Below are 20627 nucleotides of genomic sequence, written 5' to 3'. Positions count from 1 at the left end.
ATCCGGCCCATTTGTTTTCCTTATTTTATTGTTATTCTAATTTATATTATTATAATCAGAATTGGGTTTGCCAATTAAAAAGTATGTGAAAATACGATTTAATCCTTACATCATAGATTATATTAAAATGATTTTAAATAAATAAATGAAAAATCAGTTTTAAATAAAATAATATAAAAATAAATTCAAACAATTTTTCCATGAAATATTTCTATAACTTTCTCAGCTTCCACTTTTTCCTCTACACCCATCCACATTTTTCTCCAGTAAATAGGGAAGTTATATTTGCACCTATAAAAATACTTTGCACACCTGTATCATTTTCCTATATTTATTTGACCTTATCAATTGATATGAAAAGACATATAAGTACAAATTCTATCAACCTTGTGCAATTCAAATTCTTCTAGAATTGTCTGATGATTGATTTAATCAGCATACTATGAAGAAAAAATCTTGCTACAATTGTTCTCATGCCTGTAATTATAATTGGAACTCAAATTGAACATACTCAAAATCTATTCTCGTTCAATCATCTTTCATCAAAAACATATTCTTAAAAACCCGAGTGCGTTTACTATTCTATTGTGCTCTATATTCTTTTTATTTTACTGCACAATAGAAGTTTGGTTGCATTGATCCAAGACTTGTAAAAGATGTCCAACATGATGATTACATCCTTCTCGCATGGTCAAAACCAGTGCGAGACGAGCTCTAACGGTTTTGGTAGCCATTCTCATAGAGAGAGATAAAGATTTTAGTTTTTTTTGTGCAGAGTTTACATGATCTACAACCACTGTGAATATAAGAGAAATTGGAGAGCATTTTAGTACATAAGAAGAGGTGTACTTAGATTTTTAAGTAGTTAAAAACTAAAAGAGTTGGTTCTACTTTCTTTCTTGTTTACATTTTCTTGCAGCTCCATAAGTTCTTGTTAGATACCCGAAAGCGCATTGAGCATCTTATAGAGACTAGCCACTCATACATGCTTTCCATGTGTAAATTATTTGTTTTAGAAAATTAAAGAAACGATTACAATTGGTTTTGTAAAAAGATGTTGGTTATAAGGAATATAGTGGGAGTGAAAATAAGGCTTTATGGAATGAGTTTATTTTATTTTCATAATTAATAACTATTTTGTATGATTTTATTTGTTCATAATTTTTGTTTAATCTATCAAGGACTTTATGGTAACAAAATTAACAAGCTCTAATGCCCTATTTAAGTTATTAGAATACTAGTCTCGCCCATTCAATGCACATGTTTTAATCACGCGAGTTTGCATAATTTTATTTGAAGTGTAGTCTTGATTCTTGAAAGTCCAACCTTTATGTAATTTTATTTCTTATGAAGGATAATTTTGGTAAAACACATTGGTGATACATTTGTATTTTACATAATTATTTTGTTGTCTATGTGTGATGATAAAATTAGAGAATGATAGATTTGGTAGTTCACAAATTGATAAAGCTTTTTGGTGCTGACTTTATAGTAGTAGAGAAACAAGTAATGATATGAAATTATGAATGTTATTAGTTGACGAATATATATAACATATACGATGAAGATTATAGAATATAAATATTTGTTATTGGGTCGATCGTCACAACTAGGAATTTTTTTAGGAACCCACTTGTATATGATACCTACATTTACAAGTATGACAATAAATTTATTGTCATTGTGGTAAACGAATCATTATTTAGATAATTGTAGTTAATTATAGGTAATTACTTCACTTACAATGTTTTACAAGTTTTTGAACAAATTGTTGTAAACATTGTAATTTTGTTCAATGATATGTAAATATGTAAAATGAATCTGATAATTTATCAATATCGTAATTTTTATTCAACTAGTTATAAATGATTATATGGTATACATCTCATACCATAGACAACTCTAACTGTATGTATCTATTTATATATATATATATATATATTTATATTTATATTTCTTGTTCATATTAATTAGAGTAACCGAAAACTAGCGTCAAAGCATAGCGCTTGAAAGCAGGCGCGGACCCAGGCTATGACTTGGGAGGACTCAAGTCCCCCCTATAATTCAAAGAGTAATCTACCAAGTATAGATTTCATATACATATGTTGTAGTTTTGTTGGCTTGGTTTTGATGTGTTGTTAAAATCAAGCCCATCCAAGTTCAATTCTCAAAAGCATTGTGAGTATTTTAACTATTTTTCCATTTAATTCATATTGGCCTTTATTTCTTCAATATGTTTTTCATTTTATTTTTCATTAGGCATTAATTTTGATTATCTTTCGATTAAGCTATTTACTGAAAAAAAAACTATTTGCTCAATAAAAAAATTCTTTTTAGTTGTTGATTAAACTAATAGTAATGTTGGATGTGTTGCTATTTTTACATCAATAATAGTACATATCTAATGTAATATCGTTAAATATTTTATATGTTATAAAATTCTATTATTTCGGTCATCAAATAAAAACATTCAAATCCCACTAAGTTATGAATTCTGGATCCGCCACTACTTGAAAGTATGATTGAATCATACTTCTTTTCTTCCTTTGCCTCTTTAATCTGAGGTCTAGATTCTATGGTTTTGCATAAAAGGATCGATTCTTCCATCACACATCATGTTAATTGCCGGAACCTTGACTATTGTAGCTAGACCGGCATCTACCATCCATCACTCATATTTGTTTCACTTATAATACAGAATAACCTCCAGTGAGATTCTGGGACACAGCAGTGAAACAATGAAGTAAACTGATGAAAACTGTATGATTACAGTCCAACTTAAGGCTGTACATGTTGTTTTCAAAACAGCCTAAGGTTCTCAAATTAAACATTAGTTGGTGGAAGCAACTTAAGAGAAAACAAACACAGTAGGACCATTTTACATGCAGTGACAGTAATATTGGTTTATGTTTGTCATTTGTGGAATTTGAATGCTTAACTCTGTGATAATGATCATCGATCATATGATTCATATCATAAGTTTGTAAACTAAATGAATAACTTCAAAAATATCAGATTATGGTTAGTTTGGTATATATATATGACCATTTTCAGGTTGATTCTAGGTAAAAATAGTTGTCTAACACGGTGTCATAGTTATTGATTGTAGAAAATAAGAAGTTTGAGTGTAACTAAATCGGAGAGTCTTGGTGATTTATTCTCAGAAGTTTAGGTTTAGTATAAACATTAGCTCATGAAGTCACTCTGTAAAATCAACTTTAAGGTTGTGCCAAATTCACAGCAAAGCATGATATTTGTAGAGAATAACAAAAAATGGCACTATGCTAGCTCATGCAAGAAAACGTCTGGCCACCATTACAGTAGGGAATGGAGGAAACAGTGAAAATATCAATCGGAAAGGCCAAGTGAGAGAGGAAAGCAAACAAAGAAAAGAGTGAAAGAACCATACATGGGCTAGGTTTTCTGAATATTTCTCTTCTATCGAAGAATCACGTTTTCTGGTTTCTGATTGAGGTTAGAGATAGGCTTTGGGCTCCTGCATTGTAGTTTACCCTAATTGCTGACGTAAGCGGACGTTATCAGGCCCCATTTTTATTTTCATTTTCGTATTTTTACCTTCATTTAGATAAATAATTAAACGATGCAGAGGATGATTAATTTCGTCCCCAAGATGTTAGAAACTGGGCTCACCAATCAAGTATTACATGTATATGGAGTTGTCATCTACGCTAGTTCGAATTATAGTTAATTTATAGTTCCATCATCATTTTAATTTTTATTGAACCTAAGTATTATCCTACGTAATAATAGAAACGCGTTTGACGATGAATGGAAGTAGACATTTCATAGCAAAACTAGAATTCAAAACAACCATCAATTAATTCTGCAGTTCATTGATGAAGGCATTATTAATATAAAGAAAGCCAAAATCCAAAGTCTTCTCACGGGGTCCCCGGACAAACACTTACCATCCAAATTTTACAGAGACGACGTCCTATCGTCGATAAGGACCTTTCTGAGATGATGGACATATAGATAGGCTAAGACACACACCAAGACTAATTGAGCACAAGCACAGTAGCTATAGCACATAGTATCACAACTTTACAGAGTTACAGCAACGAAAGGCAAAGGCCCCAAACTCCCAAAGCGTAGACTTTGCGTCACATCCGATCCTTCTCTATTGCATTTCCCCCTGTCCTTATTATAGAGAGTCTATATATAGTTCAAACCTCTCACATCACAACATCAAATCGATACAACCACGCCACTATCAGACCTTTATTATTAGAACCAGAAATTATCGCATACCATCGTTGCATATCGATCATCTTATGAAACACGATGCTCGTCATCTATACACAAGGTTTCTGGTGGTCGTCCTGCTTATTAGCGACGAAAGCTCCTGACCTCACGAGCCGGAATTCCTATCCCGTCGTCATGAAGCTTCACGGCGGTGTAGGTCCCGGCTCCGGCCAGGGCACCGAGTGTCGGCGCCACCAGGTATATCCATAATGCTCTATAGTTTCCGGCAGCCACAGCAGGGCCCAGAGTTCTAACAGGGTTCATCGAACCGCCACTAGATGGCCTGTCACATTATAATTAGAGATCATTTCAGCGTAGTAAATTATGAAAGTGAAAGAGCAAGGGATTCATAACACATGACCACGTAGCTGAATAAAACAAATTCAGATTTCTATCAACTATTATAGTACCGAAATGATAATGTTTATCGGGTTTATCTGTCTGGAATCTTTTTTTGTTTCAGTGTAGGAGAAAGAGGCCAGAGCCCTAAAATGATAAGGAAACCAACAAGACCTTCCCTCGTCTATGTGACGTGTTGGCATCATGGAATCACAACCCTATTGATTCCCTAACTCGCTAGGATTCAAGGCTTGATGACAAGTTGCCACCCCGGACCCTCAACAAATCCAAATTTACAACAGGCTTTCGTTTGGTTGTATATTATGCATTCTATTATATATGAACTACCCCTAGCTTTCATGTACATGTTGATCGATCTACTTAATATTCGAAAATTATACTTTCTAATATGTAATTTGGCGGTGACAACCGGAAGTTACAAAGAACATATCGCACGGAAAGTAATCAATCTAGGGATTTATAGAAATGATGATATTTGAATTGATTGACGCACTACATGGCAATAAATTAAGTTACGACGAAGACAAGACGTCTTTGAAGAATGTATGCTAATGGTTCGTAAGCTAGTCTATGTAAGACGATGGAAAGAGAATCTGAATGTAAATCAGGTAAGAGTTACGATGAATACGTAGAGAGGTAGAGAAGTGTTGAGAGAGACTAACCCAGCTATAAGAATGTTGAGCATGACAGTCGCTCCAACAGCTAAACCAGCCAACTCTCCCACCGCACGTGTATCAGTGGCAACAGCAGTAACCACGAACAGGAGATTGAACGTGATGATGAACTCGAGAGCAAAAGCCTGACCATCGCTCACAGATGGCACCGTCACTCCGCCTGACATGAAGGGATGATAAACCCCCTTGAGAGCAAAACAAGCACAGATGGACGCCGAGACCTGAGCGGCAATGTAGGCAGGGACTTGAGTCCATGGGAAGTGGCGAAGGCATGCAAAGGCAATGGTGAGAGACGGGTTCAAGTGTGCGCCAGATATGTGGCCCGTGGAAAGAATCACGATCATCACTCCGAGTCCGGCGCATGCTGCATTTCCGATGAGAGATTCTGCTCCATCGTACTTCTGGTTCACGATTGGTCCGGCGGTTGCAGCAAACATCAGGATAAATGTTCCCACGAACTCAGCTCCAATCTGCATTCATATACACAAATTGCGATGAAATTGAGACTAGTACGTGAGTTTATAAATGTTTGAATCACTACATCCATTGTCAATTATTTTGGATGTTAAACTCATAAAACTTTATCATGGTATCAGAACGGGTTATCCATATCTACGTTGAAGTCCAAATGGCTATATAGATTTCACGTCACTCAAAATATTGTCCACGTGTATGACTTGAAAATTCGTTATACATGTGGAGACGTGTAGAGAACATATATCACACATTGAGAATTGAGACATAGTTTGTGGGTTTATAAGAGTTTGAACAACTTCATTCATTGCCAACTGATTTTAAAATGTAAATCGCATAACACTTTATCAAACTCTAGGTCCAATTTTGCCAAATAAAGTTAGAAGAAGATCGGACCAAGCATTACCGGTTTTGATTAATTACGATACAAACAATTTCTTATTCTTGAATCATCCATACATGTTTTTCATGGGAACAAAAGATTTTGATTGATAAGTTAAGCACTCAAGTGGGGGATTGGGTTGCTTTTGTTGTTTTTCTCAGGTCATCATGCTCACGGCCCACCAGCCCTAAAGGATGGTAGACATTGTTTTTCATAGCTCCAAAGTCTTACAGTTCACGATAGTTGACTTTTTCATACGTAATTTTCCACCAAAGATCCTCAAAATGTTGTGTATGGAAGACTATGTAGTTATACCCCATTAAATGAATCCCCTCTTAACCATAATTATAAGTTTTATTTAAGGGAAATAAATTAAGTTTTTTTTATAGGTGGAAAGAAATTAAGTTAGAAAATTTCCCAACAGAACTGTTTCCATAACCGACCTGCATATATATTTAAATGGTGTGCGCGCGGTAGGAAGAAGGCAGTTGTATAACTTGTATTGTGATAGAATTAGGCTGTCATGCTTATTATCGACGAGTATAATACAGACACCCACATATATAGACGTACACGCATGCGTTGATTTTAATAACTTTACTATATATATATATATATATCTGAGTTTGTAAATATTTGACCAAGTCGATCGATCGATCGATCTGATAGAGAAGGAGATGCTGGAGCAGGTGAAATGATTTCATTTAAAACAACAAACGGTTCATGCAACCTAAATTATTTGATGGGTTCTTCTTTGTTTGTGTATTAGGCGTAGCAGAGAGTACGGACAAACCCGATAAATTAACTTGATTATCTTCGTCATCAAAAATGAATTATACCTTGCTAACAAATTAGTTTAATTTATGTATAAAATTTTCGTCTTTGATGATTCTCAACAGCATATTTTAAACAAATAGTAATCCTTCACTGCTTTTGTTCCGGGTCAACTAGCCCCCCACTTTTCAACCAACAATAATGTATAAGCAAAATTTTCTTATACTTTAAGCACCAAACACATGTGACATTTACAATTTGGGTATATAGTGCGTAAGTTTTCTGATGAGACTTGCATACAGAATTCAGTGAACTTGTTCTGAATTAGTAAATATATGTCAAATCTAATTAGCTTGTCACCTTGAGAGTGAAAAATGAGGAATTTTCAGTCCCCTTAGAGAACCAGGTGGCAATGTCGTTACTTCATTCCAATTACCATTTCATATTTAAAATTTAATCTTAAAAAATCATATTCAAACTATTTTATCAAAATATTGAGTTTATTTTTAAAACCCTACACACTACACTCTAATACCATAAACTCTACAATCGTATACCCTAAACCCTAAACCCTAAACCATTTACTCTAAAATCCTATACCCTAAATCCTAAAATCTAAACTCTAAACTCGAAATTTTAGTTCAAAATTATCAATACCCATGAAGATTATTTCACAAATAATAAAAATATGTAAAATTATAATTTTAGTGTAATAAATCTATGTGTCAAAATATAACAGGTGATGAGAACTAATAGATATTGCCACATGGTTCTCTAAGAACACTGAATTTTTTTTCGTGAATGAGCCAAAAAGGAGTACATTCTAAAGCAAGAAATGAAAATGAATAATAATGTATATCGAGCAAAGATTTGGTTGGAAATTAAGTCATGCACTAATGCCTAGATATTCAACATAATTTTCAGTTGCAAATTGATACACCTGACTTCTCCTCATTGTGATGTTTTTTTTTGTGCAAAACATTATATATAAGCAAAACAAAAAACAATAACTTTTCGACAACTTAACAAGTCAGACTCATTACAAATTTGCGTGTTCTTTTTTAAATGCAACTTGGTTACAAAGACGTTTGGTTAGCGGCCAATTAGCTAAACATTGGAAATCAAAAGCATAATTAATTTCCAAGAACGCCAAGAAATCAAATTCCCCATCCATGGTCAAAAAGATACGATTGAAGAGCAAAATTTTGTAAAATTTGGCAAAATTCTTACATACTCATAATTTTGATACTCAGTTATATTGACATCAATTTTAACAATTAAATTATTACTTTTAATAACAGCTAACAATATTTATATTGTGAACACGTACAAAATACTGATACTAAGAATTTTGCCGGAAAAAGAAATTACGCGCGTACCTTGCGGGTGAGAGAGACATCGGGAGTAGGGAAGTCGGTGAAGCACGAGTGAGGTTGACCCCACGTGGGAGCATTCACAGGCAAGCACTTGTTGCATCGCGGCATTGACTTCCGATCATAAGACAGCGAGTCCACTCTTCCGACCAGTCCTGAAAACAGTGGAGCTGGAGTTCCCGGCGTCGCCGGAGCCGACACCGGCGGTGTTCCTGGTTCAGATTCCGGCATTTCTAGCTCGGAACCGGGTTGGCTTCTTTCCCTTTTTTTTTTTTTTTATTTAGAAAACAAAAGATAGATTTTTTTTTCTTTTTGGGGTTTTGAGGAACTGTGATATAGGGATGGGAGCTTAAATTACATAATTTGAAGGTTTTTATAAAGATGTTGTTACACGAGCTCTGTGATCCTAGCCAGAGTAACTAACACCAAGTAAGATAGCTGAGAACTCCTATGGATAAAATCTATAAATCAAAAACTTTTTTTTTGTTTTTCTGATGAAGGAATTGGATTTTGGATGGCTAAAGTTACATGCTGAGAAGGCTTTTATAAATGTGTTTCTACGGAATATGAGAGAGGAAGAGAGCCAGGTTAAATCACTATGAATGAAGATATAATATGACTATAGATTAAAAAAAAACTTTTTTTTTGGGTTTTTCTGGGATTGAGTTTTCTGGGATTGTTTGGAAGGGCCAAGATTACATGCTGGGAATGGTTTTTTTTGTGGTCTTGATCAAGGAAGTATGATGGAAAGGGAGAGATCCAGGGTTTAGAAACTGAAGCTACAGAAATGCAGAGGCTGATGATGAGATTGAAACTGAAATGGGAAGAGCAGGGAGATTATGATAATGGAGGCCGGTGAGCTGCAGATGGAGGAGTATGACGTCGGGGGTGTATGGAGAAGAGAGAAACAAGAACTAAATGAACTGTGAAGGAGGAAGTTATGAACTGCAAGTGTGTTTTGATTAAATGCGAAGTGCATCGAGCGTTTATATATACACAAATCGAGACATGCGAACTGCTCACTGACTGATATTATTATAGGGAAAAAGTCAATGTTTGTTGGAGGTTGCTCTTATTCTACTTGGGGAAATAGATAAAAGTCTTGCTAAGATGGTAAAACGGTAGTTTTGCGATATATGTTACAGTGATATCGCAATTGATCGATGAGGCGGTGACATTGCTTTTAAAGGTCTTTTTATTACACGTCTTTACTAGTAGTGTTGGATAATTCTCTTGATTATAAGTTTTATAGATTATGTTCAAGATCATTTGATGTTTTTAACAAAAACTATTACTTTCTTAATCATACATGGAATTAAGTGATCACTAACCTGAAAAATCTAGTACGTTCAACCAATCTATGTAATTAGGGTTCCAATTTTTGTATTCAATTAAAGTATGTAACCAACATTACAGTTCTCTGTATTTGGAGACTCTACGTTTAAGTACTTTATGGTCTAATCACTTATCTCTGTAGAGTTTACTATAGACTATGACCTTTTAATTTTTTTTTTAATAATTTAGGTTGGAAATTTTTTGATTGATTCATACATTATAGGAGCGGACGGCACCTGCTGATGAAGCTTCCTATTAGTGAAAACTTGCAACAAGAATTCCACAACTAAAATGGGTACGTACACACGAACACGAACAAAAGGAATAGCGAAAAATAGTGCTGCATGTTGAAGTAGGCTTCGGCAAAATTGAGCGGATCAGATACCAGAAGAAAATGCGCTGCTGTGTGATGACTGTAAAGAGCTAAATAGCTAACAGCACAAGATCGATAAATTTTTTTGATAGATGTGATATTTATATAATTGTGAAACAAATTTTTCGTTTACCTCTATTATGCCCACCACATACTCACTATTTTAAATAAATGTGAAGTGCCTTTTATAATACTACAATTATAAATTTATTAAAAAAAATGACAATTGATATTTATTTAAAACGGTTGGCATAAAATTGACACAATAGGAGCGATCAATAAATGGACTTCCATTTAATTGCCCCGGAATGACTATTGCTTAAAACCGACATTTCATGCACGCTTTTATGATTCATTTTTGTTTGACCCTCTCTCCCATTGGCTTCGAAGCATCTTTCATGATCGACTAGGGCACGACCCAGACACATGGCCCTCTAATCAAACTGGTGCAGCTCCTTCTGCTTTGCTTCTGCACTATATAATAATAATACCAGGCACCACCCTCTCAATCATGCATTAAACAAATCGCAATATACGAGACTTTTTCTGTTACAAAACCCAAGCCATCACTGTTTGATAGAAAATTGCTTCATGTATATCTGGAGAAATTTCCCCCTTCAAGCTTAATTATCATGATTTATTTCACCTCGTTTCACATATAGTTTTAACTAAGTTTGAGATGGTTTGACTATCTAGCTAGTTGCCCATTTGCCATAGCCAGGCCATTATAATTGAGCTTTGGTCGATCGCTCTACGTACCCTTACCCATAGCTAGCTTGTTCTTATTATTGACACCCTGCTGGCTAAATTTTCAAAAAGTCGTCTCCCATAATGTCGGTACATGCATGTTTTCGTACTATTCCTTCGATTTCATTATTGTATCTTTTGCTTTTCTTATCTGTTAATTTGTTTATGTATACGTCTAAGCACAAGTTCGACGTTACCTTATTGCATTACGTAACAGCGTAGCTGCTTAGATACACAAGAAAATTATGATCATAAACAGTAATCAATGAAACTATTAGAAAAGACATGCAAATATGAATTGCTCACTCGTATATATAATTAGTTTGGTTATATATTGGTTTCGTTGGAAGTTCATCAATTCCTAATTAAGCTGCTACCCCTTAAGGGGTGTGAGTCAACTAGCTACCTCCTCGTCCTCAAGTCCCAAATCCAAATGAACAATTTGATGTATTCAATCTCTTCCACATTTTAAAACATAATAATTACACACAAGTATCTCTGATCATGTGTTAGTCAGACTCTAATTTATCCCAATATATTAGACTTCAATTCAAAGAATATAGTTAGATTGTATTGCAAGTTAGCTTCCTAATTCATCAATACTTTGAGTTAAACCCTTTTAATTGTCGCCTGATAATTGTAAATAACACTTTGTTTATCTAGACGTGGTGATGAGTGACTGATCTCTCATACATTCCACACCGTAGCTTTTAATTAATTGTCCTGGTCATCATGCTTTAGACAGATTAATTAGTGAAAGTAAACTCCATTCCAAATTGTGATTATTGGGAACATAAACATAATATCTTCAGATTATCATATTACACATAAAAAACCCCGTAATTAAAAACATAGTCAGAGACTCAGAGGCTCAGAGCAGAAGTATAAACCTTTAACGAAGGCAAAAATGCCACTAGAATAATTAATTCATTAATTAAGTACTATTTTGCCTTTAAGTATAGAAGTTCATATGATTGCAAGTTTGCAACCTAGCTATCAAGAGAGAGAGCCAGAACAAATTATCTTTATATCTTTCCTAACTTCTGGAATGGGTTTGAGTGGAGCTTAATTAAACTAGCTAAACACATAGCTGCTTCATGTTAAGATTCCTGATGAACCAGATGAATGGGCTATTCTGCTGCTACGTGCTACTTTTAATTAAAAAAAGTCATATTTGTTTGTTTTAACAAGACAATTAGCATAAGGGCAAAGAAGAATAATCAGAGAGAATACTTGATAACTAAGTTGCTAATCACCTTCTCAGGCTCTTGATTACCTGAGCTAACTTGGTTGCAACAAACAGGTATATATATATATATATATATATATGTAGAATCCAGCTCGATCCACCAGGGTGTCTGCGGTTGCATCATGCATGTAAGTATAATGGAATTTCTTACCCTGGCTAGCCTTCGATTTTAAGACTTCTATTCATTCCTTGATCGATCAGATTCTTTTCTCTTTTCTCCTTTCTGTACGTTTTGTTTTATCAAAATTGCATAGGTTGATCAACCTAGGGTGTTAGTGTATTTCATTGTATTTATTCCTATTATCGTACTAATATGTACATCCTGAGTAAAATTCCATTTGTTTTTATGTTAGATAATAAGTTTTTTGTACAGGATATTACATCACTAAGCCAAACACTGATACCCTCAATCATGTTCTCTCCAGATCAATTAATGACCGATTTCTTCCCAATATTGGTTTAACAAGTCCCTGAATGTTCAATTACTTAATAAGTCACTACTCACTTTATGGACAAAACTTAGTGGGGTGCCTTAAGGGAGGGATAGCTACCTACAAATTTGTTTCCTTCAGTCCAATGATAAAAGTTGAGAATCAGCTAGATGGCTCTTAAAGCCTCAAAAAATAAAATCCCCATTCTTCCTTTCTGTTCCCTAATGCAAACCTCAGCCATTGTTAGAGCTGCAGGTAGGGATTTTTCTTAATCAAATACCATACGAGAACATGAAAGAATCAGACAAACTCACAAACCCCTCTATCACTCTCTCTCCCTTTTCAAACAAAAAAGTGAATGGCAACAAAAACCAACTATATATGTAGTATATATGTACAAGGCTTCTCGGCTACGAACGGGTGCACCGTCTGCACGGTGCGAATTCGGCGATTTCGGCCACTGGCGACGCGTAACGATGACGCCAACTAGTACAACCTCACTCCCCTCCTCCAGGCGCTCTTGTCTGTGCCGGCCGGAGATGCAGCGCGGGCGTGGGGCGGCCGGAATCTCGAAATTCAAGTTTATGGGCACCGTGCAGAGATTTCGAGATTCCGACCGCTATAGGCCGGCGCTGCATCTCCGGCCGGCACATACATGAGCGCTTGAAGGAGGGGAGTGAGGTTGTACTAGTCGGCGTCATCGTTGTGCGTCGCCGGTGACCGAAATCATCGAATCCGCACCGTGCAGATGGTGCGGACGTCCGGACCTGAGAATTTCTCTATATATGTATATTTTTAATATAGATCGACATTCATAATTTTAATGTCCCACGTATCCCACAAGATCACTTTGGACTGGGGATGCCTTTAGATTTTGAACTATAATGATTGCATTTGAGAAAGCTAGTACGTAGAGGGTTGACTATTATATACTTACAGATTCCATCGGAGAAAAGCTAAGGTAGCTAGCCAGCTTCAATTCAATTCAAGCTTTTCAATAATTTGTAGTGTGGCATAAACTATGGGATGGTGATTGTTGAGTAGAAGATACTCCAAAGTCCAAACGATTCTCTAACAAGTCTCAGCTCTTGAGGGAAGGACGTCCATCCTCATTTTCTTCTTTTCTGCTTTTGTTGACGATCTTAGCTTTATGGGTTATTGCCAGCCATAATCAAAATGATGAACCAAGCAATAACGCCAACAGTAGGTCACTACTGATCGATCCAGAAGTTTCTGGTGCCTCTTAAATTTTGAAGTCTTTGAATGATAGTAAATTATATGAATTTGACTTGTTTCTTTTACTTGATCACTAGCCCGACATGGATATGCTATTGCCAAATTTGTCGGTGGATGCCAACAAAAAAAGGACGTTGAAGTTTTCTGAAAACTATATCTTGTTAATCGGACAAACCACTCTATAATGCTCCTACAACTAGCTAGGGGAAAGAACCCTCGTTGACTGAGCTTTCTAATGATTCATGGTACTGTAGTTATTGAACCTTTACACGCTAAATTATACGAATGTTGCTGCATCAGATTGCAGCAGTCTGTTATGCAAAAGATTTAGACGGATAATATCTGACAACATAACAATTTTCAACCGTACAATATAAGCTTTTCCTAGGTTGTTCAGATATAATTAGGAAGAAGCGGTTGTTCAGATATAATTAGGAAGAAGCGGCCAAGTTTAACTAGGAAGAGTTGTACATATAAGGGGTTGCCACTTCAACTCATGCACTTTCAGATAGAGTATTTTTCACCAACAGTCCCTCAATTATGGTGTACCTACTAATGTGATACCTCAACTCTTAATCGTACCAATGCGATACCCAGACTATAGTATTGTTATCATTGAAGTACTTCCGTCAGTTTTTTTTCAACTTCTCCGTCATCTTGGTGACGTGGCAAGTACATGAGGCCCACAAAGAGGGTTAAAAGACAAAATTAACCCCATTTGAGAGAAACAATATTTTTCCGGCCCTTTACCTTGAGAAAGACACCCAACAATTCCAATTTTGGCGCCAATTTTCCCTCCCTACTCCTTAATTTGTGTCTCTTATCTAAACTAAAGAACTACCGCCAACCAGTCGACCACAATCTGATAAACCTAGATCAATCTAATTTTCTATTTTTACCCTAGCACTTGTTAAACTAACAGAATAAATATAGAAATTTATATGGAACATCTCATTTCCACAATCTCATAAAAATATAGAAACACATAACTTAACGAAATTCAAATACATGTGTTAAGTACCATTAGTTGCCACCTTTTATGTTGATCTGCCATGATTTTTGCTTGTAAGAACTAATGGTACTTAAACATGTAGTTGAATTTCGTTAAGTTATGTGTTTCTATATTCTTATGAGATTGTGGAAATGAGATGTTCCATATAAAATTCTATATTTATTCTGTTAGTTTAACAAGTATTAGGATAAAAATAGAAAATGAGATTGATCTAGGTTTTATCAGATTGTGGTCGACTGGTTGGCGGTAGTTCTTTAGTTTAGATAAGAGACACAAATTAAGGAGTAGGGAGGGAAAATTGGCGCCAAAATTGGAATTGTTGGGTGTCTTTCTCAAGGTAAAGGGTCGGAAAAATATTGTTTCTCTCAGATGGGGTTAATTTTGTCTTTTAACCCTCTTTGTGGGCCTCATGTACTTGCCACGTCACCAAGATGACGGAGAAGTTGAAAAAAAAAATGACGGAAGTACTTAAATGATAGCAATACTAGAGTGTGGGTATCACATTGGTACGATTAAAAGTTGAGGTATCACATTGGTAGGTACACCATAGTTGAGGGACTGTTGGTGAAAAATACTCTTTCAGATAATATCTACTTTCATTTCTTGTTGAAATCGTATTATGATGATGTAGAGAGTAGAGATACGCAGTGCGTGATGATGCTGTATGCATTTCTTTAGAGTTTAGATAAGCAATGTCAAGAACTAGAACAAACATGCAAGCAAAAGGACCAGATTCATGAATGCTTCTATTTATACATTGCTCAGCACTATCTGTGGTGAGAAATGTGGCTTGTTTTCTTTTATGCAAAACTGAAAAATGGTTGGGAGTGCAAGAAGGTGGGTGGAGTCAGTATAATGGAGGCGGGAACTAAGATCATAAGCAATCAAATTATTAAAAAAAAAATAACGTCAGCGTGAGTCAAAAATTCAATTCCAGAGAAAGAGTAGAAGCAGTTTGAACTTAGATCACAAAGATTGACTTCATTGTAGGGATGACTGAGTGTATATTACACTGTACAATTACTACATACTACATTAACAAGAAATACACGATATCTCAGTTTGAGCATCTCTAAAGGACAAAAACTAAAGAGTGGTAGCACTATCTTGAAGGTACGCTGTTATGAACACAGCAAGTGCACTTAGGGAAAGAGCCAAGAGAGGGCCTGCAGGAGCAAATTTCTGAGTAGCTGCTAATCGTATACCTGAAAAGAAATATTGAATAACTTAGAACTGGCACAAACAATTGTAATTCTATACATGGCAACAATGCATCGCCAACAATATCGATCAAGGCATATGCATACCAAATACAGAAGCAAATAGGAACGCTGATCCAAATCCAAGGGCATCACCAAGAGCTTCAGTCTCTGGTGTTTGCATCAAATAGTAAGCCTACAAGCATACCACAAGTTCAAGATTAAAATCTTGGCAAATATTTCTTATGCCAATGGACTAAATATTATGAATCATCATTGTTCAGACATTACACTCAGAAAATAACGCTCAAAAACATTGTTCATACATCACAATTAAGTGTGGAATAGCACAGTTGCAGCCATCTCAAATTGGTGAGAAAATGATAAAACAACTGAAAGCTTTTTTTTTTTTTCCTTTTGATGAAACACATTAAGTTTTGGGGAGAAGAAAACTGAATGAGCACTATAATTTGCTGGATTTTGGTTCCGCCACTTTGATGCTAATTTAAGGCCGGTTTCCTACAAAAGTGCCAACTCCGGAATTGCTAATTCCAGCGAGCATCATGAAGGATATAGATGGTGAGATATCTACAGTAATTTCACATTATAACTCCTTTATGTTATTTATAAAGGCCACTTATATATTTTTCTAAGTCCTTCGATCTGGCCATAGATAGGGATAAAATCCTAAGTTTCATGACTCCATTCAGACAAATAAATACGTCAAGTGGGAGCTGTTTAAGATTTAGAGTGCTGCTTGTTTTTCAGATTTCTGTGAAGCAAGTTTTATCCCGTCATAAGGTTCTTTTGGACATAAGAGGATTATCTGCCAAAAGGATCTTTCACTAGTTTGTGAACAATGAGAACTCGTCACAACCAGATAGAACCTAGCTCTATTCTATATCCATGACCAAACGAATTCTCAACCACAGTAGAGGCCTTACTGGTCGAAAGCAGGAAATGGAATGTTTTCAAAAGTCTTATGAACAATACAGGGAATTGGTTCTGCAATCTAACAGACAGCACACTGGATCACATACCAGCAGTGATTTAGAGTCTAATACCGAGCTTAATGTAACCGACTCCATGTACTCGATCTCACACGGACTTCCTCAACCCCCAGCGCAACCAAGGCTGCCGCTGCTACTTAACTAACAGTTTTTTTTTTCAACTCTTAGTAAGTTAGTAGCATTCAAACAAACAGATACTAACCCATGTCCAACTAATGCTTTGAGTTAAGGGCTTAAGGCTAGTAACATAACTGAGCCATTGTCCACATCACTGAAGATAAAAAGACACACAGCAAAAAGTAACCCAAAAAGAAAATTCTTACAGTGGCCATTAGAGCTGCTCCTGAAAGACCTCCTATAAGTGACCCTTTGCTTCCTGTTCTAGCATCTGCGAGCCAAAAACTAATTACCTTTAATTCAAAAAACAAAAGTGGGAAGTGGGAAGTGCTTATATGAGGATGAGCTTACAGGCAAAGTAGCCACCGCTGAGGAGGAGGAAGCCATAGACGGCAGAGGTGGTCTGGGCATACTCCGCCAAGTTAGAAGTGCACGAGAATTCACGATGGGGCTTCGAGTAAGCTACCTTGGCCTTGGTTCCGAGACTCGTGGCGTTTTGTCCGGCAATAAAGTCGCAGCGAAAACGATTGGGATTTGAAAATGCGTGAGGAGATTTGGATCTGGGAGTCGTGGAGTGGTGGTGGTACAAGCCAACCCTGGGGAAACTGATAGCCGCCGACGCCATCATCGCTGGAATTCAGTGAGCTACTAGAGTTGTGTGGGCACTCCATTCTAAAATTGGCAAACATAATAATTGAGAAAGAGGACCATTTGGTGTCAGGGCGCCAAATATATATGGGCTTGGTCTAAAGCCCAATAACCTTAGGAGCCAGCCCTACCAAAGGGTTTCCCATACTTCCAATATACTCGGTCATTTTCCGGTGATCGGGACATTTTACCACATGATGCTATCATTTTCCGGTGATCCGAACTTCATTATCCTTTGTGTTATTTCTCTTTCATTTCTCGGTGGCCCGGTGATGTTAATGTCATTTTTGTCACTTTGTTGAAAAAAAGTTATGTCTCATACATTTCTCGAATGTTTTTATTTTCATTCCACGATTTTATCTATATAAGGAGTCCTAGTTAGGTGCCTTTAAGATACTTGTATGAATTTGTGGGTGTGTGTGAACAACATTAATGAATGACATTGATCAGCATTGTATTTTCCAAAATGTGTATAAAATCTTTATCAACCTCTAACAAGATAATTTACCTTAATTACTTTTAATTGGATTTCTTTTCTCGACCGTCGCTCTTCGACACATCCCTTTGTAATTTAGAGAGCAAAGTTTGGCTATACATTTTTCTAGTGTATTGAAAAAAGCAATACAAACTATAGTACGATAGAAGATGGTGACAATAGCCAATAGGCCTAACAAAATACCAGATTAGAATATAAACACGTGAAGCTGTTTTTCTTTAAAGAATGGACATGAACTTTGAAGAATCCAAATACAAACGCTAAAAGCAAAAGAACAACGATTCTAGCCTAAAGAGAACTATATTCCTTTTAAGTTTTAAGGCTTCGTCAATCTTACTTGTTGATAAAGATTGTGTAATGAGTAATCTGCCACACCAAACAAATCGAGATGACCATGGAATTTACAACACAAAATTTAACTCACACAACTAAAACCCCTATTAATCTGCCACACTACAAGGCTGTGGCGCTTATATGTGTGTTTTTTCCTCGGAGAAATTTTGTGTACGTCCAACAAATTTACATCAGAAACATTATTCAAATTTTCAGATCAATTTTTACATCAGTCTAAGCCCTGCGATTAAGTGTAAGATTTCACTGATTTATGGTGCGACTCTTCCTCTATTACGAACGCAATGGAGGAAATTCTGTCGGTGATTGTCTGCAAAATTTGAGTGACAGATGGCCTCAGTGTAGGGGACTGCCTTAGGCACGTGGCGGCCAGCGCGAGCACGGTCCTCGCTTCCTCCACGTCAAATCCGCCAGCCGATCCCAGCCTATTGTCCACCATTCCCGCCACCACCTCCTCCGCTAAAACCCCGCCATCCATCAGCCTGGGCCCCACCACCGTACTCAGCAATTGACCCTTTTCCGGGCAGAAGGCCTCCTTCCCCGTCACCAGCTCCAGTAGCAGGACGCCGAAGCTATACACGTCGTTCTTCTTGGACGCGAAGCCAGTCCTCATGTAGTGAGGGTCTGTGTAGCCAGGGGAGCCCATCATCAGAAACTGCTTCTTTAACGCCGGAGAAGGCGGCTGGATGGTGGAGGAGAATCCCATTTTGGCTGAGCCGAAGTCGCAGAGCTTGGAGTTTAGGTTTCTGTCGAGCAACACGTTGGAGGCTTTGATGTCCATGTGAACGATATGTTGGGCGCATTGCTCGTGTAGATATTCAATTGCTTGTGCGATTTGGTATGCGATTAGCATTCTATTCTTCCACGGCAGAACACTGCTTTGTTCTTCGCCGTGAAGAATCTCTTGTAGGTTTCCGTTGGCTACATATTCGAAAACCAGAGCACCCTCCTCTGTAATTCAAACAAGCAAAAATAATAAGCGATATAGTAATTTGGGGTTTACATCGGAAACGAATTCGCAAATTGCAGAGTGCAGACACAACATTAATGAACTCACCTCGATCATCACAGTAACCGAGAAGCTTGACGATGCTTTGATGGCCGAGACGGAGAAGGATGTCGAGTTCTTGTCTGAACACCTGGTTCAGACGCTCGCTGCCGTTCTGGATCTTAATAGCCCAAAACCGATTACTGGAATCCGGCGAGTGAGCCAAGTATACGGTGCTGTACCCTCCGGATCCAATCACCGTGGAGAAGTTGTTGGTGAATCTCGCAATTTCATCCCAACTGAACTTCCTCACTGAATTCTGACCCTTCTTACTCTCACCGTCGTCAACATTTTCAGAACCACTAGTGGTATCCATTGCAGTTCCTACACGATTCTGGTTTCGTTTGAGTTTGAAGCCAAAGCACTTGAACAGAGCCATGATTACAATCAAAGAGGTCAGTAAGGCAGAGAAGGTTATTACAAGTGTGACGATGATAGGGTCGACGTGGATACCGTGAAGGGTTTTTAAGGGCGAGGGGGTCGGTGGGTTGGTGGGAGAAGAAGACGAAAGGGGGGAGGGAGCGATTATGGGGCGAGAAGCCTCGGAGAAAGTGAAGAGTAGGGAAAGCAAGAGAGTAAGAGTGAAAATGGCGGGTCTGCAACCACAGACAGATAGAAACCCGTGTGGGGAAGAAGAAGATGATGAAGAAGTAGAATATAAAATCTGATGAGCTTCTTGTTCTTGTTCTTCAACTCTGACTAATATTTTTCTCGTGTTAGATTTGGCCATGGGAGGCACAATCTGACAGGCCTTTGGATTCCGATCTAACATAGTCGCCCCCAATGAAACAAAAGGCGCAGCTGCTTCCTTCTTACTTTCCCCACGAACAAGATCGATAATTTCCTAAAGGCAGATTTGAGTCGCCTATCAAACAATCAATCAATCAAAATCGTGATATAATTATTTAATTTTTTGCTTATTTATAAGATGAAAAGTTCCCAATTCACAGCCTTGTTCACCAAGGGAAATTAGAATTAGGAAAATTAATTAGTGTATTTATATCATACAGCACTACGTATTCCATATATAAACTACTAGCTGGTGTGTCATGTATTGTGTATTTGGATTATG

The 20627-nt window shown here is 36.9% G+C and overlaps 3 protein-coding genes across 3 annotated transcripts; all 3 read right to left on the bottom strand.

Annotated features, from left to right (window-relative positions):
• Positions 1-3786: 3786 nt before the first annotated feature.
• Positions 3787-9265, bottom strand: LOC126794894 (probable aquaporin NIP5-1). Its single transcript, XM_050521691.1, has 3 exons — positions 8310-9265; positions 5289-5770; positions 3787-4549 (listed from the first exon to the last, which is right to left on the bottom strand). The coding sequence occupies exons 1-3, from the start codon at positions 8532-8534 to the stop codon at positions 4351-4353; spliced, it is 906 nt and encodes a 301-aa protein (XP_050377648.1). The 5' UTR covers positions 8535-9265; the 3' UTR covers positions 3787-4350.
• Positions 9266-15719: 6454 nt separating this feature from the next.
• Positions 15720-17681, bottom strand: LOC126794895 (protein FATTY ACID EXPORT 4, chloroplastic). The gene is made up of 4 exons (XM_050521692.1): positions 17364-17681; positions 17219-17283; positions 15994-16081; positions 15720-15891 (listed from the first exon to the last, which is right to left on the bottom strand). The coding sequence occupies exons 1-4, from the start codon at positions 17638-17640 to the stop codon at positions 15773-15775; spliced, it is 549 nt and encodes a 182-aa protein (XP_050377649.1). The 5' UTR covers positions 17641-17681; the 3' UTR covers positions 15720-15772.
• Positions 17682-18411: 730 nt separating this feature from the next.
• Positions 18412-20407, bottom strand: LOC126794892 (probable receptor-like protein kinase At1g33260). Its single transcript, XM_050521689.1, has 2 exons — positions 19565-20407; positions 18412-19458 (listed from the first exon to the last, which is right to left on the bottom strand). Exons 1-2 carry the CDS (start codon positions 20325-20327, stop codon positions 18737-18739), a joined length of 1485 nt encoding a protein of 494 aa, XP_050377646.1. The 5' UTR covers positions 20328-20407; the 3' UTR covers positions 18412-18736.
• Between the last annotated feature and the right edge of the window lie 220 nt (positions 20408-20627).

This window comes from Argentina anserina, chromosome 5 (assembly GCF_933775445.1).
Source record: "Argentina anserina chromosome 5, drPotAnse1.1, whole genome shotgun sequence".
NCBI classification, from domain to species: Eukaryota; Viridiplantae; Streptophyta; class Magnoliopsida; order Rosales; family Rosaceae; genus Argentina; species Argentina anserina.
This window is presented reverse-complemented; position numbering and strand designations above follow the sequence as displayed.

Excerpts from the sequence above, each read along its gene's own strand:
- LOC126794894 (XM_050521691.1), bottom strand. The coding sequence starts at position 8,534 with ATGCCGGAATCTGAACCAGGAACACCGCCGGTGTCGGCTCCGGCGACG. Across the intron at positions 5,771-8,309 it reads ATGTCTCTCTCACCCGCAAG|ATTGGAGCTGAGTTCGTGGG; the intron begins GTACGCGCGTAA and ends ATATGAATGCAG. Across the intron at positions 4,550-5,288 it reads CTCAACATTCTTATAGCTGG|GCCATCTAGTGGCGGTTCGA; the intron begins GTTAGTCTCTCT and ends ATAATGTGACAG.
- LOC126794895 (XM_050521692.1), bottom strand. The coding sequence starts at position 17,640 with ATGATGGCGTCGGCGGCTATCAGTTTCCCCAGGGTTGGCTTGTACCAC. Across the intron at positions 17,284-17,363 it reads CAGCGGTGGCTACTTTGCCT|ATGCTAGAACAGGAAGCAAA; the intron begins GTAAGCTCATCC and ends TTTGGCTCGCAG. Across the intron at positions 16,082-17,218 it reads GAGCAGCTCTAATGGCCACT|GCTTACTATTTGATGCAAAC; the intron begins GTAAGAATTTTC and ends GTATGCTTGTAG.
- LOC126794892 (XM_050521689.1), bottom strand. The coding sequence starts at position 20,327 with ATGTTAGATCGGAATCCAAAGGCCTGTCAGATTGTGCCTCCCATGGCC. Across the intron at positions 19,459-19,564 it reads CGGTTACTGTGATGATCGAG|AGGAGGGTGCTCTGGTTTTC; the intron begins GTGAGTTCATTA and ends TTTGAATTACAG.